The 17,198-nt window shown below is 41.8% G+C and overlaps 1 protein-coding gene and 1 non-coding gene across 2 annotated transcripts in view; one reads left to right on the top strand and one right to left on the bottom strand.

The window, feature by feature from the left end:
• The first annotated feature begins 1,198 nt into the window (after positions 1-1,198).
• Positions 1,199-17,198, top strand: part of LOC140953837 (uncharacterized) — a 148,203-nt gene continuing 132,203 nt past the window's right edge. Inside the window, exons 1-19 of the mRNA XM_073403217.1 lie at positions 1,199-1,328; positions 2,169-2,491; positions 3,409-3,550; positions 4,177-4,481; positions 4,888-5,034; positions 5,549-5,845; positions 6,606-6,747; positions 7,404-7,726; positions 8,446-8,587; positions 9,195-9,376; positions 9,861-10,004; positions 10,333-10,474; positions 11,218-11,540; positions 11,810-11,957; positions 12,662-12,990; positions 13,193-13,334; positions 14,506-14,810; positions 15,380-15,521; positions 15,855-16,180. Of these exons, the coding sequence (XP_073259318.1) occupies positions 1,199-1,328; positions 2,169-2,491; positions 3,409-3,550; positions 4,177-4,481; positions 4,888-5,034; positions 5,549-5,845; positions 6,606-6,747; positions 7,404-7,726; positions 8,446-8,587; positions 9,195-9,376; positions 9,861-10,004; positions 10,333-10,474; positions 11,218-11,540; positions 11,810-11,957; positions 12,662-12,990; positions 13,193-13,334; positions 14,506-14,810; positions 15,380-15,521; positions 15,855-16,180 (4,134 nt within the window). The remainder of the gene's footprint in view (positions 1,329-2,168; positions 2,492-3,408; positions 3,551-4,176; positions 4,482-4,887; positions 5,035-5,548; positions 5,846-6,605; positions 6,748-7,403; positions 7,727-8,445; positions 8,588-9,194; positions 9,377-9,860; positions 10,005-10,332; positions 10,475-11,217; positions 11,541-11,809; positions 11,958-12,661; positions 12,991-13,192; positions 13,335-14,505; positions 14,811-15,379; positions 15,522-15,854; positions 16,181-17,198) is intronic.
• Positions 13,976-14,061, bottom strand: Trnam-cau (transfer RNA methionine (anticodon CAU)). The gene is given in 2 exon segments: positions 13,976-14,011; positions 14,025-14,061. It is a non-coding gene; the product is annotated as a tRNA-Met (tRNA).

Below are 17,198 nucleotides of genomic sequence, written 5' to 3'. Positions count from 1 at the left end.
GATCGATCCAGGGTGATCGCCCTACTGGAACTTTGACAAGCCTAAGATTCAAAATCGTGGGGCCTTATATCAATTTCCTGATTGGCGGTGGATGTAATATAAACTACAACCGCGTTGAGCTGGTTATTAATGGTCGAGGGGTCGTTCGTCGATCAAAAGGTAAAAGTAATGAACTAAAAGCCGCAAAAATTAAAGGAGAATGAAATATTCAGTTTTAGTAAAATCCAACTAGTGGTCTATTATCAATGCTGCGTTCTGATTGGTTGAGCTACTACTAGGCTATATGTTATAGCCCACGAGCAGCGAAGAGCGCCGGTTTTTAAAACCAAAACAATGGCGGCTGAATCGCGTTTTGCTGCCCACGAGCAGCGAAGAGCGCCGGTTTTTAAAACCAAAACAATGGCGGCTGAATCGCGTTTTGCTAGCTAAAGTTGTTTTGTCTCGATATTTTTGACCAACTTGTTGGATTTTACTAAAACAATTATTCCTCTCGCCCTCATAGCCTCTGAGTCACCAGCCCATTCGGCCTCGAGGAATAATTGTTAATTATTTAATTTCTAAAATGCTTGATATAGCACCGTCGAAAAGTGCTGGTGATGTGGATTCGTCTAAATGGTCACACCACCAGAATTTGTTCACAGACTCAGATAAAGCCACTTTAAATTTTTCCCTATTTGACTCGATATTCCGCTAATAGAGTGCTAGGACAACCTTAATCCTGTAAAGCAAAGACTAAACAGAAGTACGTAGGGGGAAGTACGATCGTGGATATGATCGAAACTCGTGAGCCCCTCTCGACGAGTTTTGTTACTCTTACGGCAGACTTTGCCTGTAAAATATGTTTAATTAAAAAATATGATCGTCCTTGTGAGTGAAGACTGAACAGTCCTCTTTTTAGAACACTCGCATACTTAAAAGCTAGAACAACCTTGTACAGTTTTATGAACATGAAATGGGTTTCAGTTTACCAATACTACTCAGGAGAACGAAAACGGATTGACGGAAATTACTTAACTTTGAATCCAACTTTTTGAATTACCAAAGGCTTCTCAAGTATAAAAAAATAATAAACACTGGCACATTTTAGGATTTTGCTCCAGGCATGAAAGAAACGGAATGTTTCAAGCCTAGATCAAAAGAATACGACATCGAATAGTTAAACACACTATTTTATGTTTCAGGTTCATGTAAAGAAACCATGAGGCGGGAAAGATGGAATGTCCGACAGTTCATTGGTAGAACAGGGTTTGTTCGTGTGGTGGATTACGGCTCAGGCGGGTGGGGACACATCAATTTTGATGACCTACGAGGCAACATTCGATGTCAAAGTAAGTTCCCTATTAAGCCACTCACCATGTAAAGCACAGGCAAAACAGAGCCCTACATTCATAGAGCGATTTAACACATACATCGCAGGACAGATCTTACAAGGCGAACACATAGGATAGATCACGATTGAATGCAATGGCAGCATAAGCGGCCTTTTTTCGAGAAAAGTGCCCGTTTTCCGTTATCTGCAAGTGCCGCCGCTGAAGGCGCAAGCTTCTAAGGTCCGGAAAAATCTTTTCTATATCTTCAGATAGTGCGATGTCTTAATACTGCTCACCTGCGAACAAGCTATCCATTAAAATTTACGAGCGAAGCGTCCCACTCTCGGGTCAGTGCGTACAGCACGCGGCTGACCTCTCAAGATATACATACCCCCAAATGGAGAGCTTGTTCGCAGGCTGAACAGGACGAAATAACTTTAGCGCCCAAACCTACCTCACTACCTTAGATTTTTAAAGCTTAGATTATTCCAGGTATCCTGTATACCAACATTTAGAAACTTTACAGTCTATGGACTAGAGTGTAATTGTAAATTATTACTGGGAAATTGCCAATTATGATGTTGAGTGTAATACTGGCCCGGCGTTGTGTCGAGTCGAATTTTTTTATGGCTAATACAAGGTTGCAAAGGAAGGTAGGTCAAATCTCGCCCTTCAAAGAATTCCCGTAATACAGTTCGACCAAAAAACGACCCAGTCTAAGTGCGACGTCAAACTGACCAATAAAGTGAATGGCTACTCAGAAAACCAATAACGAGGGAAACACAGCTGGAGTGTCTGCCTTGCGCGGACGTTCATGTCACGTGAATTTAAACTTTGCGCTTGTATTTTCAATCTTAGGGCCTTGTAAGCATGCACTCGGCATGCGAAATCGTAAGATCCCCAACCACGCGATCACAGCCTCTTCCATGTGGGATCGTAACCACGCTCCATACTTAGGGCGCCTGCACTTTACCGTTCGAGGATCCCTTCAGGGCGGATGGAGCGCGCGCCACAATAATCGTTACCAGTACTTTCAAGTTGACTTCCGAAGGCCGACCAAGATCACTGCTGTCGATACGCAAGGGCGGCAGAACGCGAATCAGTGGGTGACACAGTACCGACTCGCTTACAGCTGGGACAGTCTGACATGGGTTTATTACAAGCTGAAAGATCATATCAAGGTAAGATTAAAGGAATTCTGAGGCATGCGCTAAATCTGAACAACCTGGAACGCCCAAACACCAACAACAGAAAGAATATTTCGAAAAAAACTTAGCATATTTGTGCTAGGGTGTTTTTTCCTTGTTGTTTTTTATTATTATTATTATTAGAGTTTCCTGGTTTTCTCGAGGTTCGGTTCAGATCCTTTTTGGCGTGTTCTTCGTTCCAGCTTTGATAGCGTTTCGTTTTATAGGTTTTGTGGCGCCTACTTACTACAAAGTCCGATAAATGCTGGTATCAAGGCTCCCAATAACCGATATTGGAGAATTTTGTTGAAGTTTTTATTTAAGTTTAAAGGGTAAACTCGCCCTTACGAAAAAGGGAACGGACTCTTAGTTTGCAACCACGTGACGAGGCGGCCATGTTGGTGGTCAATACAATATAATTTTTTCTCAAAGAATTTACATGAAAATGGTGTTTAGTTTCCAGGGGAGAGAAATGCTTTTGTTCTTGACCACCAACACAGCCATCGTGATGTCAAGTGCAAACTAGTAATAGACGAAGGGAAGGGAAAAGGGGAAGATAAAGAGTAGAATATATGTCGCTGACATTTTGCTTGTAAATCTCGCCCCGTGTACAGTGTAAGGGAATCCAGATTCCGGAATCAGGGAAATTTTTGTTTGTGGAATCCGGAATACAGGTCAAGGAATCCCGAATCCCCCTAACGACTGGAATCTGGAATCCGAGTCGTACTTTCAAAGAATTCGGAATCCAGTAGCTCGAGTCCAGAATCCACGCCGTGGAATCCTGAGTAGAATCCATCCTTTACATGTGGCAATAATTAATTGGGAGATAAAACAGCACAAAAATTACAAGAAAGTATCGTATCTCAGTGTGACTAAGGTAGCTTTAAACACTTTTTATTTGTGATATTTAGTACTTCCCAGGAAACAAAGATAGAAACACGGTGAAAAGTAACACTCTCAGCACACCAATCAGAGCACGTTACGTCAGAATTAGACCTTGGAGTTGGTATGGGCATATTTCTATGCGAGTGGAATTCTACGGATGCTACATTGGTAAGATTGAACTCGACTGCGCCCTAGTTCCTTCTGTAGAGCTTTTTCACATGTCACGTCGGTCATGTTGGTGTACCAAGACAATCCTGTGGGCCGAACTTGAAGAAAGTGTTTCTTATGCAAACTTTTTCTTTTGTTCGAAACCCAAGAAATTAAGAAAGCAATAGTTCACGTGGGAAAAAACCACTCTGAAAGGAACTGCAGGGAATTATGGTTGATCACACCTCCTTCTTTTACGTTATGCCACACTGACTTTGAATGTCGTGGATTAAAAAAAGTTCACGACATCCTTTCAGTGCCGGAGTAGCTATCTTATTGAGCCATCAGTTAGGCTATTTCGTCTTCGCTAAAATAAGATTTTAAATTTTCCAGTGTTTTTGTCACTCTGCGCAGCCGATATAGTTGAGCAGCCACGCCGCTATCTTTGCGTTATGTCAATGCTTCTGAATAGTCTGCAATCACTAGATGATTAACGTAAATTTTCCAATTTTGGTGAACGTTCTAGGTTTCGAAAAATGAGGCTTAGAAGCTAATCAGAAGTGGAGAAATATTTTGCACGTATGCTAAAGACGTTTGTCTTAAACAAACAGGCCGGAAACAATGTTATAACATAAGTTTTTCCGCAGATCGATGTTCCATGCCCCTCGGTGCCGAAGACGGTCGTTTGGTCCCAGGCTATTTCTCAGCCTCTACATATTACAATCACTATCTCGCCCCGTGGCACGGGAGAGTAAATCACCGCTGGTCATGGAGCGCGCGCTACCGCAGGCACGGTCAGTGGCTTCAAGTTTCACTGGGCGGAAGCTCTACTATCAAAGCCATTGCCACACAAGGAAGGCAAGACGCTCATCAGTGGGTGACGAAGTACACTGTTGGTCGCAGTGTTGACGGCATGAGATTTGTTCATTATACCGAAGGACGAAAACGAAAGGTAACGAAGTGTGGATCATTTCACCTTTCTGGGAAACTGCCCACCTACCTCTCCCCTAAGCCAACATTAATACTTACTTCTCACTAGGTGCAAAATGTTGGCTTAGGGGAGGGGTAGGTGGGAGGTTTCCCAGAAACGTATGGTCATCGGAAATTTTGCAGGTAAGAGGTGATAAGAGGTCGAGTCTGTAATGGGTCCGTTCGCGATATGCGCACGGAGTGTGAGACGTGTCTGTAATTTTAAAATTTTACGCGAGGAAACCCTAGTAGACATTTAATTTATCCTATTCCTCCGAAATCCGGCTAAAAATCCTGATGAAGGGACTCTATCAAATTTAGTCTATGTGCTAAAATTCTGCAATAACTTCATTAAGACTCAAATTGTATTTTGTGGCTTCTCTCTTCAGTTATTTCAAGGTAACATCAATCGATTTGGAATCGTATTTCACCACATCAAAAAACCGTTTGTAGCCAGCCATGTCCGATTTTACCCTCGCTCATGGTACAGCTGGATCTCGATGAGAGTTGAACTCTATGGATGTCCAACAGGTACGATCTCCTTGTTTTTTATAACCGTAAAGGTAACACTTCTCAAGCGCGTTATTTTTGAACATTTAAGAAAACGAAGCTATTATAAAGTAATGCTATTCTCACACCATACCTAATACCTTTTCGTGCTGACATGAAAGCTAGCCTGTATAGCATGAACAGCAGTACATAACTGGATCAGATCTTTCAAACACTTCAAACATCGTGCAGGAGTGGTTGACCGAGGGGGTCAATCCTCACTCCTGAATATTTACTTCCACCTCAGTGGTTCCAGTCCTCCGTTCACACTGCACCAAAGTGTGACACAGAACCTATCCAATATGTGACGCTCCATTCATGAGATCGGCGCGGCTCCGCGCGGCTTCGCTCCATCACAGAAATCGCGCCGAAATCACCGTTCTTCTGTGTGAACAGAGGCCCTAGCCAAAGGCAAAAGCGACATTAGCTCTAAAAATACACTGAAAACCGCGTTTTATACTCTTAACGCTTTTTACATTTATAATCTTCATAGCTGGATACTGTAATCGCCCTCTTGGTCTCCAAAATCGACGGCTTAAGAATAACCAGATCACAGCTTCGTCTTCGTATCCAGGCCTCCCTACTTGGCGCGCAAGACTGCACCATGCGCAGGCCTGGTGCTCTAGGTATAACAACCACAACCAGTGGATAAAGTTTGATTTTGTGAGTGTTACCAAGGTAACAGGGGTGGCCGTACAGGGGAGGTCTAACGCACACCAATGGGTCACCAGGTATTTGCTGTATTTCAGTCAAGACAACGTTCATTGGGCTGTGTACAGGTACAAGAGTAACGACAAGGTAAGACTAATACCAGTCAGTAATTTTTTTAAAAGGAAACTGTTTTACACTTGAGTTGCCTTGCAATGCGTCTATACTCTAGCAAGAGCCACCCACACAAATTTGACCAACCGCATTAAAGGAAAATAACAATACATTCCGAGACATTAGCCTTTTGAGTCAATGGGCAGTTCATTAAAAAACATAACTAAAGTTACTTCAAACACAAAATTTGATTTATTGATAGCGAACTTGTCCAAAGACAAATTTATTATCAGGCCATATTTTTCGTGATTGAAACTTAAGATCAAGCGCTCAAGAAATATATTTAAGTATCACAAAGTGGACATTTTGTCATTTACTAGAGATTTCTTTGCTAGACAAAGCTGGCATTTTGTCATTTTTAGTAGCGATTTCGTCGCTAAAATTTCCTCATCTTCCAGAACATGAAACGTTTTGGTATTACCCACTGGTGCTTAGGTCATGTTTCTAACTGAACGTTATCGCCAACTAAACGTTTCTGCAAGATTTTATCCTACTTAAATCCCAGTAAAAAAGAAATGCAGTCCAAAGAGAAAGGAATGAATGGATTCGACAAAGATATTAAATATTTGCTTTGTAAGCCAGAATTCAAAAGCTCTCAAATACAAACAAGGTATTTCCTAGTACTTTTTGGTGGTAACTATAAAACGGGCTCAGCTACTGGGAAAAACGTCCAGACAAGGACGATTGAGTTAATGAATGTACTGTCTTGTCCTTCTCTGTGTTGGTTCTTTCGCAGTATTTTCCAGGATCTCGCGACAAAGACTCCGTGCGAACACAGCCAATAAATCCGCCAATCATAGCGAAATTCATAAGGCTTCGACCCCGTGGTTGGCGCAGCCATATCTGTATGAGAGTGGAATTCTATGGCTGTCCTGCAGGTACTAATTTTACTCAAATGAGTAAACTTTTATACAGAAAAGATTGCGATAGAAGAGAAAGCAAGTAAAATGAATATTTGCGTTTCTCACAGAGAATGCATAAAACTACAAAAGGGCAGTTTACGAAGTAAAATATCTTTCTATAAACTCCATGTTTAAAGGGCGTTTTTTTTGTGTTAAAGATTTCGACCAATCATAAGAGTTGCGAACATTAGCCAAGAAAAATTTTCAATTTACGTGTTCCTCACATAGTCTGTGTTACTTAGACTCAGACGAGATTTTGTTGTAAGGAAGTTAGTTAGAAAACAAAGGACTAATATACCAAAGTATATCATTAATTTAATGTATTATATGCTTTGCGAAGATTTCGTAAAATTTGATGCTTAAACTAATTATCAGAAGTGAAGTAGAGACAATAGTAAAGTAAGCAACTTTGCATTCCGACGAGTTAACTGCGTTTGGTTCTTTCCTTCTCATCTGGACCATTACTCAATATTTAAGAACTTCTTGCTTTGTATATAATGAGGCAACGCTTCTTCAAAATGCAAATATGGTCTATTTCAATAATATATATCAGAAGCTTTCTGAAAAGACTTAATTTTCCGAACTAAATTGTCATTAATACCACTTCGTAACTATGCATTTCTTATTTATAGACCGCTGTCTCGTACCCCTTGGAATGGAAGATGGCCGCATTACGAGGAAGAGACTTCGTGCTTCCTCCATGTACAATAAGTTTTATGGACCCAATAGCGCAAGACTTCAAGCGCGGAACTATGGTTCCGTACGAGGCGGATGGATAGCTCGCTATAGAAACAAGCGGCAGTGGATCCAGGTTGATTTGGAGAGAGTCTCCACTGTAAAAGCCGTGGCGACACAAGGTCGCATTGATGCAAACCAATGGGTGAAGTCCTACATAATTACGTTCAGCAAAAATGGAAGGCGCTTTTTACCTTACAAAGAAGGGAGGAAAATAAAGGTAGGTTCTCTTTAAACAAGACTATAATGGGTATGAGGTCTCGAGAGCCCGAAATAGCCCTTCGAAGCTCGCTCGATACGTGACGATTGGCTGAAAACAAAAGCAAAGCGCTTGGCATCATGGGAAGGGAAGAAAGGTCTCCTTTCACAACGCCACCGCTTTTGCACATGAGAACTGGAAAGACCTTAGGTTTGATGAGCGAGCCAGAAGGCACAGCAAGGTGGCAATGTTAGTATCGTAAGGCTGAAAAAAGTCCTTATTTTTTCCCTAATACTTGAATCTCTCTTGGTAAGCTATGAGGACATAAAATAGGAAATAGGATATCAAGTTCTTGAAGGAATTCAATAAATTTGATTCTTTGCCCACAAAATCTCATTTCAAAATTAAAAAGACAGTAAAAAGAAAAAAACCTTCGGGTAAAGCTTGCCTAACAATAACAAATTCAGGGTATTTGGTTAGTTTGTCGGTTGTCCCGTCCTGGTCTCGTATTTGCCATATATTTATTTTGTTTTTGTCGTCACCTACATCATTCGTTATCATTGCTTTAGTTAACGTTGTTATTAAATGTAAATTTGCCTTTGAAACTTTTTTTGTCTGTGTAAAAATGATTTGACTCTTCAATGGAAACTTTAGAGGCATCTCACACTTGAAAACAAAGCGAGTATGGTCCACTTATTCTCAGACTGAGTAAATAATCACCTGGTCTCGATTTTTTCCAGCTCTTTAATGGCAACAGTGAAAGAAACCATGTTGTTACGCATCAGTTTAGAATTCCCTTCAAGGCCCGCTATGTGCGGCTTCACCCAAGAAGCTGGTTCAGTTATATATCGTTGAGAATGGAATTGTATGGTTGTCGACATGGTAGGTCTTTGAGTAAACTCTACCTGGCTAAACTCCTTTCTGAACTTAAAAACGCGTTCTACCATAAGAGCTGTACAGATAACATTTGCAAGTTAATTTTGCGTCATGGAAGAACTTCTTGTTTTGAACGTTTTGCAAACCAAAACCTCCCGACATGATTTCAGAACTCTTCGCATGATGAATTCGAGTATGGCTCCTTTACAGTTGTAACTGTGACATCATGGAGCCTAATGAAGTTCCAGAACTAGCTAGACAGGAAACTTTTTTGATAGCTCCCTCGAAATTATTAACGGCTGGAGAGGGAGCCAAATGGAAGAAAGACAACTTCTTGGCCAAAAACGGCCTAAACACCCTTATTTGCTTTTGTGCGCAAAGAAGTATCGCTTGAAACCCTTCCTCGAATATATGTAAAATAGATTTTCTGAGAGCTTACTACTTATGTTTTCTACACGAGGACAATCATTCATGATCACCTCTGTATCGGTAAACTATGGTTACCTCTGACGAGTCACTTACCACAAAGAAGTGATCAAAACAGTATTCACTTGTTAGATATGGTGCGCCATTTATTACCCTTTTTCACACTATATATATGTAACTATTTCAGGTGCTTTGTGTAATCGTCCGATGGGAATGCAAAATGGGCGTATCACTAACAGCAGAATCACCGCTTCATCTAATTGGGACAGATACCATGCCAGTTTCCGCGCCAGGTTGCACCATTCTCGGAAAGGGCGCTACGTGGGGGCTTGGTGTGCCAAAACTAACAACCGCTATCAGTGGCTTCAGGTGCAGTAAAATTTTGCAGTTGTTTCTAGGGTGGACTGCATTAATGAAAAAGGGCGTTTTAAGCGTCTAATTCTTACCGGAGTTCTTTAGTTGCTAATAAGAGTCACAAAGCTTACGAATTTCTAGGTTTTCTAAATTTCTAGATTTTTTCATCCGCAAAATTCTTTGTCTTCACAAACTTCCGTCATTGTAGTAGATCTTCAAGATAGAGGCACGCAAAAGTCGCTGATTTCACCAGCCGCTGGTAGAAATATATATACTCTGTTCTGATTGATTGAGTTATTCTTTAGCCTGCGGGTATTCAAGAGATAGATGAATAAACTGAAAAATTATAAACATTTACCTCTGACCAAGACCAATTATGATAGACTCTCCGAGCAGCCTCGTTCCCGAAAGAAGATGCGGGAAGAAAGGGAATTCTGGGTACTAGATTTGCGCTCTAGGAATCTTGACTGTGATTCTGCCACTCTTTTCTTGCATGCAGGTGGACTTTTCAAAGGCTGCCATAATCATCAGGGTAGCCACACAAGGAAGACAGGATTACAGACAGTGGGTTACTCAATACTATCTGAGGCACTCGGTAGACGGCGTCTACTTTGTTGACTACAAACAGAGAAACTCGAGAAAGGTAGTCCAAAAAAAATTATGGGAACAAGCACGAAGGATATAAATGTTTAATTGTTCTCTTAAATATTGGTAATTCACCTCTTACCCACTAGGCCAAAATAGTCGAAAACCGAAGAATTAGTTTGAGAATGAAGAGATCTATGGTTAACGTTTTGCAAGTCTTGTGATAAACTCGCGTTTCGTAAAAACGGTCCAATGATTCAAATTATCACAACGTTAAAGTCAGGAATAGTGATGAACCATGGATATATACAAGCTTGATTTTCAGCCGTTTGTGGAACGTTTAAAAATCAGTCTTACAGCCTTTTACTTCGTTTATTTTACAACAGTATTTCACCGGCAACAGAGATCAAAACACTGTAAAATCTTATGCATTGGTCCCAAACATCAGAGCGCAGTTTATTCGTATAAGGCCCTGGGGCTGGTATGGACACATCTCCATGAGAGCAGAGTTCTACGGATGTCTAACAGGTTCGTGATCACTATTAGAAATTGTTGGATGAAATTGAGTATGATATGAAGAATTGTGCAGATGACGAATGGTGGCATTAACCTCCGAGAGGAGCGCTGGAGGCCGGATTTCTACTCGGTCGTCCCAGATTCAATTCTTCGTTCTGTCTACTGGCTGGAGTTCCTCTTGGTAGTTTCAAATTCAACTCCTCGGTCATTTTATAGCAAACTGAATTGTTTACAAATAGTTGGGTTTCTTACTCGGTGTTTGATTTGCAATATTTGTTTGTATCGTTGCTTGTGGGTCACAATTATAACAACTAGACTCACAGAAATTGTGTCACCCATGTAAAATCTTGTTTTCTTGTAACCAAAATAGTACGAGTGTTAGGTTTTTGAGGACAGTTTTGAACAATTTTGACCTCATGTCCACCATCTTTAAGAGGGTAGACGGGGAAAATTATCATCTATCTTTTAAGTGGTTCTTCCTAATATAAAAATGTCCCATGGGCAGTGCCGATTCAGACTTCGCGGTGAGGAAAGGTGGCGCTCAATCAGACGTTGAGGTTGGGGAAGGAGAAAGGTTGGATCTGGAACTTGAAATAAGGGGCTGGGCCTCATGGACCCCTCCCCTAGCCGGATCAAAACAGGCACTGAAGCGCTTGGTCATCCTTTAATTATTAACTGTCTTAAGAAAATACTCATGTCCTGACTATTTTCATTTTCTGTTTCTAAAAACCGAATAAATGTTGACTTTGATACAGATCGTTGCAAGCTGCCCCTCGGAATGGAAGACTCGCATATCCCTAGTGGTGCACTCCAGGCCTCGTCAATCTGGAACTACAACCACGGTCCAGATCGTGCGCGGATAAACCAACCTTCGGGGCACGGTCGAGCAGGAGCCTGGGTAGCAAAATATAGAAACACGCGACAGTGGCTGCAGGTGGACTTGTGCCGACCGGCCAAGGTTACAGGCGTGGCTACACAGGGTCGGCATGATTACAGTCAGTGGGTGACCCGTTATACGGTATCATACAGCTTAAATGGGAAAGTGTTCAAGTCGTATCTTGAGTATGGAAGATATAAGGTGGGTTAATATCATAAAGTTATCTATTTCAAAATGACGTGTATAGTTCACGGTGGTGTGTAACACGCAATCAGCGAGAGGCGAAACCGCGAGACGCGAGAAGCGAGGGCGTCAGACCCCAATCGCGCGCGCGACTCATTATTTGAGACTTTTCTCGTCCGTCTCAATGGTTGCTCGTCGTCGAGAGTGAACCCGCTCCTGTTTGTAGCTTAATGAACATATTTTCTTATAATTTTTGTGAAATGCTCAACCTTCCTTTTTCTCTGCAGCTGTTTCAGGGAAATCTCGACCGCTTTTCAGTTGTTGCGCACGACCTTGCTCCTCCTATCAGAGCCAGGTTTGTTCGGTTTCATGTGAAGAAGTATCGCAGTTTCCCAGCCTTAAGAGTGGAAATTTACGGCTGCTATTATGGAGGGGGTAAGTAGAAACATACTGATAAAAATAATGGAACTCCAAAAGAAATCGGCCATTTTAAAGTTCTGCGTGGGACTGGGTCTTTGTTGTGTCAAATTGCATTATGGGATTGATTTCGGGACGTCTTTTTATTGGCTATCACAAGGTTACCCGGGAAACTGTTTCAAGATTTGTTCGTTTTGAACAATCTCATAGTGCAATGCCACACAACATTGATCCAGTTTCCAGCAGATTTCGTCAAATTGTCCGAGGACGGCAATAAAAACGCTTACATTTATGCGTGCGTGCGTCTGTCAGTTAAGGTTTCACCATAGATTCAGCGACCGTGTATTGATTCATAGACGTATATATGTTTTTTAAAACAAAACAAAAGCAGGAAACCTTAATTTTTGTTGTTTGGATTTGTTCATTACGTTTAGCTTTTCACCTTAAAAAAGGGGTAAAAGATTATTAAGACATGTACGAATACGATCGAAGTTTACGTGAAATGACCAAGCGTTAAGAAATTTCTACAACATACTGCGTTTCTTCGAGTGAGAGTGAAAAGCCTGCAATTCGTTACTAAATGCACTTGTTTTTGCCGTTGAAGTACTTTAACAGTGTGTCCAAACCATTTATATTACGCTTCGCTTCCTTTTGAGTATTCCGTCTTTCTTTTCATAGAGCCTTGAGCTCAACTTATATTTATTTACTTTTCCGTTCAACAGGTCTTTTCACCTCAAGAGCCCTCGGCATGCAAAACGGCAAAATCAAGAACCGCGCAATAACTGCCTCCTCGTCTTTCAACCATTTCCACAGCGCGTGGCTTTCCAGGCTTCATCGAGTCAAACGCGGCCGCTACATCGGCGCTTGGGCAAGCAAATACAGGAACTACAAGCAATGGTTGCAAGTTGACCTTGGGTACGCCATGAAGATCACTGGTATTGCTACTCAAGGAAGACAGGACGCTAATCAATGGGTGACAGTTTATCGAGTTTACTACAGCACAGAGGGAGTCTACTTTGCTTCGGTGAAATATTGGTGGAACGCGGTTAAGGTAACTGGGGTAGATTTAGAGGTACTCCATCAAACACGAGCAAAAATTGTTGTCAAGGGGTGTGACGTTTGCTAATTATTTTTCTGATGTTTTGGCCGAGGGTTTTGTTAATCAGGGCGATGATCATTGCTAAACGCGGTAAGTGTAAAAGAATTTCTCATGACAATGATTTACAATTTAAATTTGTTTGTTTTTTTGGCAGCAATTCCAAGGAAACTATGACAGATATTCAGTCCGTACTCATGCTTTCAGGCCGGCTTTGCTCGCCAGATACGTTCGCATCAATCCACGAAGATGGCACGGTTGGATGTCGATGAGACTGGAATTATACGGTGGCCGGTGGGGTAAGCAATTCAATTTCTTTTATAAAGATTTGTAAGATAATAGATTTTTCTTCTTAGCTCGCTGCTACTCATAGCACATTAGAGGAGAGCTGACCCATGTCGATCTTCGCTAAAACTGATCTCTTCTCAAATTATTACAAGCAAACATCCTACCTACCCTCTTCGCACTCCGCTTTCGCAAAGTGTGTCTAGTTTCAGTTAGACTACGAGTAGTCCCTCATTTGTTCTCAGGGATAGTAAAGCGAGCGAAACGCTAGCGCGCGTGAAAATCACCCCACGCGAGAAAAGGCGCCTTTCTCGCGTGGGGTGATTTTCACGCGCGCTCGCTTTTCGCTGGCTCTACTATCCCTGAGGAAAAATAGGGGACTACTCGTAGTCTAGGTTTCAGTAATATTTTTTTTTACGGGGATGGAACATTGACCCATCTCCCAACCCCCAACCTGGATGGCCCAACGTCGCGATTTGTCTCGCCTTTCTCCCAAAACCTGCACATCACGGTTGAACTCACCGAGGACATAACTGGTATAGCTTTCAGGGACGTCAAAGCCCATCACGTTAAGGCGCATCACTGTTTCTATTAAATGTGATACTACCCTGCATCTATTTTACGAGGCAAAACAAATTGTTGACAAAAAAAAGTTTGCCCCGTGTGAGGATCGAACTCACGACCTTCAGATTTCAGCTATAGATTATGAGACTGACGCGCTGCCTACTGCGCTAACGAGGCATCTCCGGTAGATTACGTGAAACCATTTAGAAAGAAATGAAAAATCGAAGGCACTTAAGTCAGTGTGATCCTTCCTTCTTTCATTAAAATTGAATCTAATTTAAATTTGATCTAATTAGATGTTGATAATAGGAAAATCATGCTATAATTTCATATAAACTCTCCCTTCTTTCAATCGATTCTCGTTGCTCCATCTCTCTGGCCACAAACTTGGTCAACATGTTTTTAAGCCGGATTCGACCAGTATCTCAGCCTCTCTTTCGGAGAAGAGGTTAAAAAACACCCTAACACCGTAATACGCGGGAAATGGCGATCTCTCGCGGCAATTACGAAAAAACGCAAGGGAGGCCATTTCCGCATGGAGTGGTAAGTTTCTTGTCGATGACACGCTATGAGTTTAAGAACAGAGAGGATATTTTTGAGCCATTTTTTTTTGTTAAACAGATCGTTGTGATATGCCTCTTGGCCTCGAAGATGGCCGCGTCGATAAAGCGCAAATGACCTCCTCCTCTTACAACAATGTAAATGATGGACCATGGAACGCCAGACTCAACAGTGGAAGGGGATGGTCACCAAGAAGGAACGACAGAACGAGGTTTCTTCAAATAGATTTCCAAGCCATGACTAAAGTAACCCGCGTTGCTACCCAGGGAAAGCGTTACGCAAATTCTTGGGTGACGAAGTATTACATCAAGTATGGAAAAACTAAAAGCCGATTTATTCCTTACAGTGTGGGTAGAAAAATTAAGGTAGGATTTTTATCACTTACGGTTTATTTTTATTATTCCAGTACAGTCCTATGCGCACATGCTAAAGACACTAAAAGGAATTGCCACAGTGAAAAATATAGTGGAGCCCGCATTTCCAAATCCAAATCAAATCGAAAAAGTCATTTTGATGATAATAAGTCGAATTGTTCGGAGGACGATTTGCACACATCCAGGAATGATTACCATGACAACAAATATGCTTCGTTTGCAGCAGAACCCAGGATTAGCTTTAACCCGAACTTAGCGCTACTCAGTCCATAGCACAACTCAGTACTGGAATGTACTGGGAGAGAACTCTCATATTAATAATAATGTGTTATAACATTGAATATTTAAGTAGTCTAAGGAACAGGAGATGTCCGCAAATATAAAACAATGTATTATCCTCAGCGTTAGCCTGCGTAGTAGGCGCACGAAAGAACGGGCGCGCGCGAGAGAGAAAGGCTTGTCTCCCTCTCGCGCGCTGCTTCTTTCTTGCACCCACTTCTTTCAAGCGCCTGTGCGCAGGCTGACTCAGCTTCATTTATACCCATGAAATTGTATTTCAGATGTTCAAAGGAAACTATGACAGATATATTGTGGTTCAGCACAAGTTTGCCCGTCCGCTCTATGGTCGATACTTCAGGGTTTATCCTGTGTCCTGGTATTCTTATATCGGCATGAGAGTTGAATTCTATGGATGCGTGTACGGTAAGAGATATCAAGTGCAAGTTAGGTTATATAAGAAGTGCCAACTCTTTTCCTAATATTACTGTATTGTCACCGCTCTAATTCTTAATGTAGCAGACATTGAGGGATTCAGATCTGCACTAAGCAAGGGGAAGGGGAGGGGGGCGCTTATATAGGCCCGTAGATAATAGGGGAACCCGGCTTCGAAAATTATTTTTCTCGGCGGTAAGGGCTTTTCTTTTGCATAAAAATATGGCGGGGCCCGTGCCCCTCCTCTAGATCCGCCACTTCCATTCATCAGTGAGAAAATTATTAATCTTCTTCGATTTCAAATTCCCTTGCATGTTAACACAGGTAAACGCTGTAATCAGCCGCTAGGAATGCAGAACGGCCGCATTAAACCACACCAATTAACAGCTTCCTCGAGCTGGGACAGAAATCATGGTCCATCGAACGGCAGACTTCAGTTCCGTCGGAGGGGAAGCCTAAGGGGAGCCTGGTGCGCGCGTCACAACACTCGGTACCAGTGGCTGCAGGTTTATTTTGGCCGAGCAATGCGAGTGGTTAAAATTGCTACCCAGGGACGACAGGACTACCGTCAGTGGGTGACTCAGTATTATTTGTCCTACAGTCAAGACGGAGCACATTTCGCTGAATTTAAAATAAATAGCAATAGAAAAGTGAGTGAGATAGTTGTATCAGGGGTACAAAATCTTTCCTTTCGCCAAGTCCTTGTCCTTCGTTTTGGTTCAGCGAGGAAAAAAAGAATTCGAAGTCATAAGGAAAAAGGAAAAATAGAAGTTGCCTCGTGTGAGGATCGAACAAACGAACGATCGAAATTTCTTCTTTACAGATTATGAGACTGACGGGCTGCCTACTTCGCTAACGAGGCAGCCACCTGTATATCCCACTCCAACGTCAAAATTTTTAAAAAGACGTTTTGAGTCTGGCGATGCGTTAGCTACAAAACTTTGAATTTTGACTTGAATATACGTACACACTCTGCTTGAAGACACTAGGTTCGCCACTACCGGAGAACTCCGAACTGCAATGCTGGACCAAAGTGACTGGCGAGGGAGAATCCATGTTGTGCGAGCTAGCGCTCGCACCAAGTTAACTAACATTTAATGTTAACTAAATGTTTTTCCTAAGTCTTGCTTGGGTAAAACCATTGTCAAAAATCTTTTACGAACTAAGGAATAGCAGTAAGTGGAGATGAGATATGGGGAGTGGGAGCGTTGGTCAAGTATGCTATAGGCGTTTTTGATTTTGAGTGACACATGTCAAACAGAAGTGAGGCTTTTTCCCTTTTAATATATCTTGAAACCGCCAAATTCGTGATGCTTAATTGTCTTGCTGTTATATAGACGACTTGACCAAAAATGAAGGCGACGATCTACTGGCGAATATTGCAAATGTCCACTTCCGGTTGACGTGCGTCGCTCAAAAACATCTTTTCTTAAACTGGCCAATTACTTTGAACACCGCATTTTTATTAGTACGGTCCTATATAAGCAATCAAATAGTCGATTGGCAAAAGCAACAGAAAGACTTGAAAAACGCGCGGTAAATAAACGGTTGAAAGCTGAAAAAGAAAATCTTGGAGCATATATTATCTTTTTAACTGCTCTTACTAGCTGCGATCTTCGAACATGATCAACCAATCCATAAATCATTGGCAGTAAACTTGCTTGACCT

The sequence above is a fragment of the Porites lutea genome, chromosome 12 (genome assembly GCF_958299795.1).
Source record: "Porites lutea chromosome 12, jaPorLute2.1, whole genome shotgun sequence".
NCBI lineage: Eukaryota > Metazoa > Cnidaria > Anthozoa > Scleractinia > Poritidae > Porites > Porites lutea.
This window is presented reverse-complemented; position numbering and strand designations above follow the sequence as displayed.